The sequence below is a fragment of the Chiloscyllium plagiosum genome, chromosome 28 (genome assembly GCF_004010195.1).
Source record: "Chiloscyllium plagiosum isolate BGI_BamShark_2017 chromosome 28, ASM401019v2, whole genome shotgun sequence".
NCBI classification, from domain to species: domain Eukaryota; kingdom Metazoa; phylum Chordata; class Chondrichthyes; order Orectolobiformes; family Hemiscylliidae; genus Chiloscyllium; species Chiloscyllium plagiosum.
The window spans coordinates 50736957-50746788 of NC_057737.1; the positions used below are offsets into that span (position 1 = coordinate 50736957).

The following is a 9832-nucleotide window of genomic DNA, read 5'->3' on the forward strand; positions in this document are numbered from 1 at the left end:
GACACAATGTGCAACGACCTCAAAGCTGATTAATAAAAGATATTGTCTGACCACATCACATCATGGCAGAGTCAGTTTCCTTGCTCCTAGCACTCACATTTAGATTGTTGTTTAAATGCAGAGTTCTGTTTTTGTATCTTTCTCCCCTTGCCAGTTACTAAAGAAATAAATTGATGTATTTTCATCTTGTTCTTTAGTTTCAGTTCTAGCATTATGTTAAACTTTATTAATCAGTCATTGTAGGATTTATGAATCTCTGAAGGCTTCTTTTTAGTCCATTGCCCTGTCCTTCCTGAGCTATTAATGGTATCCATGACAACTGACTGAGATTGAATCATACTGTTTTCAACTTCATGTCATTTCTGACCCCCAGGATAACATATCTGTGCCATTGCTGTGACTGCCTTTTGCAGTCTCCATGACATCACCCAACTTTCTACCCAGTATCTGCTCATCTGCTGCTGGACTCCATATTTGTATGTCTGTTAACGTTGACTATTTCAGAACATTTTTGGCTGATCTGCCACATTTTACCCTCCATAAACATGAGGTAATTTAAAATTCTGCTGTGTTTTAGCTTACATCCCTGAACTCACTAAACTATTATCTTTACAAATTATACTATGGCCCGAAACTCTCGAATTCTGTCTCTTTCCCTCCCTAATCTCTTGCTCTTCCTTTAGGACATTGCTTAAAATATTCCCTTTTGCAGAAACCCTTGATCCTCCTCTCTAAAATTCCTTTAATAATCCTAATCTCTAATACCTAATAACGCCTGTGAGATGTTTTATTACCTTCAAAGCATCATATTTATGCAGGTTATTGTTGAATGGGCCTGTTTTTAGCCTTAAGAGCTGCAACAAGTTATCAATTTTAAATATATCAATAAATAACTTTTAGTGTATTTCTAAAAAATTTTCTTTTCTAATTGCTGCTAGTTTTGTTGGCTCTTTAAAGACTTAATGTTTGGTATACAAAAGAGTTCGGTCAGAACTGGGCAAAAATTGTCAGTTTGAAAATGAGCGCTGTCTGTGCACAACATACAGACATTGGCTAAAATTTTTAATCCACTGTTTTATAGATAGCACTCTGATTGCAATGTGTCATTTACCTGGCTGCAGTTTATTCTGTCATGATTATTCAATTTCTGCCATTAATTTGATCTTTCTGATCTCTTGCAGTCAGTGCAGGGTACAGGCCTTGCCTTTATTGCTTTCACGGAGGCAATGACCCATTTCCCAGCCTCCCCTTTCTGGTCTGTGCTCTTCTTCCTGATGCTCATTAACCTGGGATTGGGCAGCATGATGGGAACCATGGAAGGCATCATCTCACCGATTGTTGACACATTTAAAATGCGCAAAGAGTTCTTGACAAGTAAGAGTCCAATGTTACTTTCTGGGACTTTGTCAGTTACTTGCTGGAGTAAAAATTAATTGTCATGAATTCAGAATTTCAACTTGTGTTTTGAGCTGACTTGCTGGAATCCCTTATTAATGATGGCAATGTTCCCATGATTCATCTCATACTCTTCTCAGTCAGAAGTGTTATCAATTGAACCATGACTTGCACAAGAGTAAAATTCCAACAACACTGTCCCATTAAAATAACACAAAATAAGAAGTAAGAGCAGGAGTAGGTCATGTAGAACTGTTCCAGCAGCAGTGACATGCTTCACCATTTCGTAAGATCATGGATGATCTTGGCCTCCAACTCCACTTAATCTCCTGCTGTTCATATTTTTTTTTCCCTGAGAAATCAAAACATGCCTACTTTAGTCTAAAACATTATTTAGTGATGGATAAACCAGAACTGTCTGGTGCAAAGGATATTAAAGTTTCACAATAGTTTGCATGAAGAAATTTACATTGAAACGTGAAAGATAGGAGCAGGCTATTCCACCCCTGAAGCCTGCACCACCATTCAATATGATCATGGCTAATCATCAAGCATAATACCCTAATCTCGTCCTCCTTGTATCCCTTGATGCCTTTATCCCTAAGAGCTATATCTAACTCTTTGAATATATACAATACTTTGGTCTCAACTGCTTTCTGTGATAGTGAATTCCACAGGCTCATCACCCTCTGGGTGAAGCAATTTCTCCTTATCTTCTTCCTAAAACATTTACCTATATCCTTAAACCTGACCTCTAGTTCTAGACTCTCCCACCATTGGGAATATCCTTCCCGCATCTAACCTGCTGAATCTTGTTAGAATTTTATAGGTTTCTATGAGATCCTCCTCCCCTCATTGTTCTAAATTCCAGTGAATACAATCCTAACTGACTCAGTCTCTCCTTAAATGTCAGTCCTGACATTCCAGGACTTCATTTGATAATCCTTCACTGTACTACCTCTACAGCAAGAACACTCTTCCTCCAATAAGGAGACCAAAACGGCACACTATATTCCAGATGTGGCCTTAACAACTCCTAAATAATTGTAGCAAGATATCCTTGCTGCTGTACTCGAATCCTCTCGCTATGAAATCCAACATGCAGTTTGTCTTCTTTACCACTTGTTGCACCTGCAGATTTACTTTCAGTAATTGGTGCATAAGAGCACTCGGGTCTCGTTGATCATTCCCCTTCTCAACTTACAATTCAGATAATAATCAGCCTTCCTAATTTTGTTGCCAAAGTGAATAATGTCACACTTGTCCACATTACACTGCATCTGTCATGGGTTTGCACACTCACTCAGTGTGTTCAAACCAAATCACACTATAACATCTCTGCATCGTCCTCATGGCTCACTTTCCCATCCAGCTGTGTACCATCTGCAAATGTTGAGATGTAACCTTTAGTTTTCTCATCTAAATCATGAATGTATATTGTGAATAGTTGGGATCCTCATACTGATCCCTGCTGTGTCTCACTGGTCACTACTGTATTCACCCCCACTAGCATTTGCTCTCAGACCATGCCATTGAGTGATGGTCTGAGAGAGGTGGCATTTTAAAGAGAAATTTTTAGTGAAATAAAGACTTTCATGGCCTGAACTCTTAAGTTTCTGAAGCTGTTTGCAAAAAGAGCTTCTGTTTATTTAATTATGCAATGATTATTTGTGTCTGGATTAGTGGTGCTGGAAGAGCACAGCAGTTCAAGCAGCATCCAAGGAGCTTCGAAATCGACGTTTTGGGCAAAAGCCCTTCATCAGGAATAAAGGCAGTGAGCCTGGAGCGTGGAGAGAAGTGAATGATTATTTGTGATCAATTTTAATTTCTCCTCGTTCTCACAGTTGGCTGCACAATTATCGCTTTCTCAGTCGGACTCATATTCGTTCAACGTTCTGGGAACTACTTTGTCACCATGTTCGATGACTACTCTGCTACATTACCCCTCACAATTGTGGTCATTTTGGAAAATATCTCTGTTTCATGGATCTATGGGACAAAAAAGTAAGTCTTCTCAAATCTTCTGATATATATTTCATTAAAGCTGAGAGCAAAGACAAATCCCTGGGTTATGTATATCTGTTTAATGCTATAATCCCCATTAAACCCTTACTCTAACTGGCCCAGGCTGCTGCCCATTGCGTAACCATCATCTCTGCTTCCTTAAGACCAAGGGAGATAAGAAAAGAAGGAGCCCACTCAGTCCTCCTATCTATTCCACCATTTTAAGAGAAAATCTCCCTCAATACCTTTATTTATGAAGTCCATGATCCCATGTGCTTGCTTTAATATGTCCTGCCACTTTGAAAAATCATGACAGATGTGTCCCTGCATGCTTTAGAACTGGTTCATTAAGTCTGTGTTGCTTCTCTCCATCCCTTCTGCCAAAATGCATCACCTCACACTTCTCTGTATTAAATTTGATCAGCTGGCCTCTCTTTCTCCTGTTGTAGTCAATTGTTATTAACTTGGCAGTTAACTGCACTTCAAAGTATGGTGTCATCAGCAAATTATGAAATTTTACTGTGTTACAGTATCCAGGACAGTTATATTCCTGGATGCAACGTACTTATAAAAATAAGGAACTGAAGAGAGGGAAGGTAGTATTGATTAAGCAGAATATTGCAGAACTGAAAAGAGAGGTTGCCCCAGAGGGGTCAAGGACAGAATCTATTTGAGGATGAAGAAATCCCTTTACTGAGAATAGTCTGTAGGCTATCAGTCAGTGATGTAGAGGAACAATTTACATCAGCATTGAGATGCAAGAATTTGAGTGGTTATAATGAAGGTATTTAATTACCTAAAAATAGACTGGGATAGTAGTCATGCAAAGAGCAGAAAGGTATAAAGATTTCTAGGGTGTGTCCATGACAGTTTTCTGCAGCAGTATGTTACAGTCCAATGAGAAAAGATGCACTGTTAGACCTAGTTCTTGGGAATGAGGTGCACCAAGTAAAGTAAGTGTCAGGAGGAAATTATTTGAGTGATGGTGATTATTATATCATAACGGAATGACACAAGGTGAATTGCTTGTACAGAGATGTGCAAGCGTGCTGGTCCGAATGGCCACCTCTTATTCTACAGCATTCTGTGATACTGATCATAAAATCAGGGAGGTTATTCTGAACCTTTTGTAAAGCTCTGATCAAGTCAGAACTGGAGTAATGTGACCAGATCTTTCACATGTTAGGAATGATGTGAGCCTCTCTTTGAGAAGGAGATCAGAATTACAAGAGTGAATCAGAGAGGCCGGTGTTGAGAACTGATCGAGGAGAATTCTGAGAGAATTCAGCTCACTAACTACAACTGAGAAGGAGATTGTGGACAACCCAGTTTCAAAGAACTGGAAGCAGAAATTGCACTAGAGGATATGACATAATAGTATTAACAGAAACACAGCTCAAGCCAGAATAGGACTGGATACTTAATAACTTGGGTTATAAAGTGTTCAGTAGAAACAGGGTGGGTTAGAAAGGGAGGAGGCGTAGCAGTCTTGGTCAAAGATAGTAACATTGCCAATAAATGAGATGCAGTTTCTGTAGTAGAAATTAAATGGTTAGAGTGAGAAACATGAAGACAGCAGTGACCTTGCCAGGTATTTATTATAGACTTCATATAGAAAGAAGGAACTAGTAAAGAGCTTTGTAAGCAGAATATGAAAATGGACAAGCCATTTTCAATTACCCAAGGGCAGACTGGGGAAAAACATTAGAGTGTGGGGCATGGAACGGGAGAAATTCTTGCAATGTGTGCAGAGGACTTTCTGGAATAGTATATTTCCAGCCCTACAGGGAGGAGTTGTAGGAAATGAGGCAGGCAAAGTGGAGAAAGTCAGAGTGGGAGGGCATTTGGGAAAATGTTTTTTTGGGGGCACCCATTTAATATAGAAATGAAGAATTTTTTTTCTCTCTGGGTGTGTGTTTGGAATTCCCTTTCTCAAAAGGCAGTGGATGCAGAATGTTCAAATATTTTTAAGGCAGAGGTAGAGAGAATTTTGTTTGCCAAGGTGATAGGTTGGTAACGAGTCTGTTTCAGGACATGGTTGAAGAGCTACCAACCTATCACCTTCATCCCTACCTCCATCCACCTATTGTACTCTTCTTCCCAGCCCCCCTCCCCTCCCCTCCCCCTCACTCCACTCCCCTCCCCTCCCCTCCCCTCCACTCCACTCCCCTCTCATTTATCTCTCCAACCCAGAGGCTCCCTGCCTTCATTTCCAATGAAGGGCTTTTGCCCGAAACATCGATTTTCCTGCTCCTCGGATGCTGCCTGACCTGCTGTGCTTTTCCAGCACCACTCTAATTTAGACTCTGATCTCCAGCATCTGCAATCCTCAATTTTGCCTAATCCCAGATCCCAGATCCCAGCTTATCTAGTCTCTGAGACTAAGATTTTCATCCCTGGCAATATCCTGGTAAATCTCCTCTGCACCCTCTTCAGTGCAATCATATCCTTCTGGTAGTGTGGTGACCAGAACTACACAAAGTATTCCATCTGTGGCCTAACCAATATTTTATAAACTTGGAACAAGACTTCACTGCTCCTATATTCTATGCTCCAGCTAATGATTTCACAAAAAGTTATTTGTGACAAACCCTATCTGTCAAACGGCAGGCCTTAAGGTATTACAGCGAGAGTAGTCCTTGCTGACCGGCCAGCAGCCAGCCCCATCATTGAGGCCTCAGGACAAAGCCGTAATGTTCTTGCAGAGAGACTCTCACGGTGCTGCTGATTACTGAGGAGTGGCCCCTTTCAAGACTGAGCACATTCACCTCAAACTGAGCAAGTGAGGAGGTGATAACTTGGCTCTGAGAATATGAATTTGCTCAATAAATAAATTCCAATACTGATGCCATAATTACAGATAATGGAGGGTCTTGTCATTTGAACTACTACATCAGCACACATTGTTAGCAGTGAGCAACAGCCAAAGGCAGAAATCCAACTATTGCGAGCATAAGGTACCAGCTAACATAAACTCTGCTGTTTTCCAGATTCATGCAGGAGTTGACAGAAATGTTGGGTTTCACTCCATACAGATACTACTATTATACCTGGAAGTACATCTCCCCTCTGGCTATGGTCATTCTGATGTTGGCCAGTATTATTCAGATGGGGATCACTCCACCAGGATACAATGCCTGGATAATGGAGGAGGTAATCGAAAGATGGCATATCTGATGTTAATATTCTCGAATACAGAGATACATTGGTCTTATGGTTGCCGTGAGAAGTGATTACTTTCCAAAGGACAGAATCTGGATGTGTAGAGGCAGTGATCAAATCACTGGGCTATGAGGGGTGTGTGAAGAGTTTGTGTTGGGGATGCAGTGGGATGTTGGGGGAATGGGGTCAGTGTGTGAGGGTGGGGTTGCTGCGGTTGGGGGCTGTGTAGGGATGGGGACGGTGGAATGGGGGCTGTGTAGGGATGGAGAAAGTGAGGTCTGCAGATGCTGGAGATCAAAGTTGAAACTTTATTGCTGGAACAGCACAGCAGGTCAGGCAGCATCCAGGGAACAGGAGATTCGACGTTTCGGGCACAGGCCCTTCTTCAGGAAGGCCCTTTCCTGAAGAAGGGCCTGTGCCCGAAACGTCGAATCTCCTGTTCCCTGGATGCTGCCTGACCTGCTGTGCAGTTTCAGCTGTGTAGGGATGGGACAGTGAGGTGGGAGCTTTGTGGGAATGGGGGTCAGTGCATTGGGGCTGTGTGAGGATGGGGTTGGTGGTGGTGGGGCTATGTGAGGATGGGGTCGCTGGGGTGGGAGCTGCTTAGGAATGGGGTCAGTGCAGTGTTTCTGTGCGATTGGGGTTGGTGAGATGCCGGGGATTGGAAATATGCCTCCAAGCAGATCCTGAGCTGTCTGGCATTTGACAGTGAGGTGTTAGAATTGAACAGGAAATTATAATGGGACAGGATCTCTATGGATTAACCTCATCAGTGATGATCTCTAAATTTCCCTCTAGTTTAAGATTGCAGTTGGCTATAAGCACTACCCATAACCCTAACATAATCCAGTTACCTTTTTGCTAGTTGAGTGTATTGATCAATAATTAAGAGTCTTCCTTTCTTTGAACAGGCTACGGAGAGGTTCCTGATATTCCCGGGCTGGGCCATGGGTTTGACTGTAACTCTGATTGTGCTGGGAGTTCTCCCCATTCCTATTGTTTTCATTGTCCGGCACTTCCATCTCGTGTCTGATGGGTCCAACACTTTATCAGTCTCCTACAACAGAGGTCGAATGATGAAAGATATGTCCAATTTGGATGATCACGATGAGACTCGATTTATCCTGAGTAAGGTCCCCAGTGAGACTCCCTCACCAATGCCTATTCATCGCTCCTATAATGGGCCAGACAGTATATCACCGCTGGAGATGACTGCTGCTAATGGACGATACGGCATTGGTTACCTGTCCGCTGGCACTCCTGAATCAGAACTGTAAGCTGGGCTTTCAAGAGGCAAATCAGCATCTAATATAGTTATAATATTGAATGAATTGGTGAGAGGTGTAACGATTAATTAGCAGGTTGTAATTGGAGAAAACAACCTGTAACTAGCACCATTGATTGAAATCTGGTCAATTTGACATTGATCTCCACTGGTTTAAAAAAAACACACAATTATGTAAATTAGCCAATGATAGACTGGACCTGTAGCAGTGCGGGCACTGCATGTACAATGCTACAATGGGAATCACTGTAATTGATCTGACCCTATATCAGCAAACATTGAATATATTACCTTGTATCAAATCAGTCATACACATATACCTGTAATAGCACAAATACCACATATACCAGCCTTGCATCAGCGCAGATATGTATATACTCACCTTTTATCTGCACATACACTACATATGCTGAACCTGCATCAAGACAAGTATACTAGCTCTTACTCGGAATCAATGCTGTAGATTTTGCCCTGGCCCCTTCAGCAGTAGCAGATGAAATAAAAACTGAGTTTAGGTACAGATAATGCAAATACTGTGCAGGAAATGCACATCCTGAACCAAAATCAGCACAAGAGCGACATCTGCTGCATTATATTACTCCAAACACCATATCAGCCCTGAAATAGCACAAATGTTAGGCCTGTATCTGCACGTACATGCCATATACTGCCATTTATGAAGACAAGCAATACATGTACTAACCAGAGTCAGTATGAGTCTGTGTACTAACTGAGCGTGTAAGTGTTGTGTACTTGCCATGAGTCAGTATGTGTGTGTGTGCTCGGTGTGTCAGTCCAGATATGTTAAGCTTGTCTTTGATTTTGTTATTAATGTTGCTGTATTAATGATTTCATTGAAGCTTTGGTACTAGGCCTTGTATGGATTTGTTACTAACCCTGTATTTGAGCATGTGTGGACTGATAGCGCCTGTGTGTAAGTGATGCAGGCTCTGAAGTTCCAGTGAACACACTGTATCCTAACCTCGAAGGATTATCCTACAAATTGAGCTTTATCACCTAAGGATCTGTAGGTAAAGATCTTGACTAAAGCACAAAAACTGGTAACAGAGTGGTAAATTCAGTCAGTTATTATGAGAGCAGTCCCTGAGAACTTGCAAGGCCATTATTAGTTGCATTTCTGTAATGATCATTGTTCCCTTGATCACCTGACTGTGTTTACCTTTGATTCTCCTTTTCTGTCATTGGACCCTAACTTTCCAAAATCTGCACAAGTAGTCACATGTAAATAAGTGTAAAATGATCTTTAATGACCCATTCAGAATAACACATACAGTGTAAAGTAGTCATGATTTGGAGATGCCGATGTTGGACTGGGGTGTACAAAGTTAAAAATCACACAACACCAGGTTATAGTCCAACAGGTTTAATTGGAAGCACACTAGCTTTCAGAGCGACGCTCCTTCATCAGGTGATAGTGGAGGGCTCGATCGTAACACAGAATTTATAGCAAAAATTTACAGTGTGATGTAACTGAAATTATACATTGAAAAATTGATTGTTAAGCCTTTCATCTGTTAGAATACAGTGATAGTTTCACTTCTTTCATGTGTAAATCACAAAACCCTTTTTGTTTAAAGTTGCATTCTCAGGTTATCTGTTAACAATGGTGATAGCTAGACAAAATGTTGAAGGTGTTAGCCCCCTGTGTTCTCTGTCTATGACCTGATGTTTAGATTGATTCTAATCTAAAAAGTGAGATAACAGAGTTTTACATAAATTCATGCAATTTTTGAGCTTAGAGTTCGACATGAATGCATGCAGCTTTTGAGCAAAGTACAATGTAACTTTACAAGTACAAAATCACCCCACAAAATATATGTGTGCATGTGTGTCTTTGTCTGTCTGAGTGTGTGTCTCTCTGGGGTGGGGGTTGTGAATGTGAGAAAGAGTGTGAGTGTGTGTGTGTAGTGAGTGCAGAGTGTCTTAAGTCTGTGAGGGGGTGCATGTGTGAGTGTGGGAGTGTGT

General features: G+C 41.3%; 1 protein-coding gene across 1 annotated transcript in view; it reads left to right on the top strand.

Moving 5' to 3' along the window:
- LOC122564240 (sodium-dependent neutral amino acid transporter SLC6A17-like) overlaps positions 1-9217 on the top strand; it is a 93481-nt gene extending 84264 nt beyond the window's left edge. Inside the window, exons 7-12 of the mRNA XM_043718938.1 lie at positions 40-70; positions 414-550; positions 1182-1374; positions 3240-3399; positions 6390-6552; positions 7473-9217. Coding sequence (XP_043574873.1) covers positions 40-70; positions 414-550; positions 1182-1374; positions 3240-3399; positions 6390-6552; positions 7473-7838 — 1050 coding nt within the window. The 3' untranslated portion in view covers positions 7839-9217. The remainder of the gene's footprint in view (positions 1-39; positions 71-413; positions 551-1181; positions 1375-3239; positions 3400-6389; positions 6553-7472) is intronic.
- Positions 9218-9832: the final 615 nt, after the last annotated feature.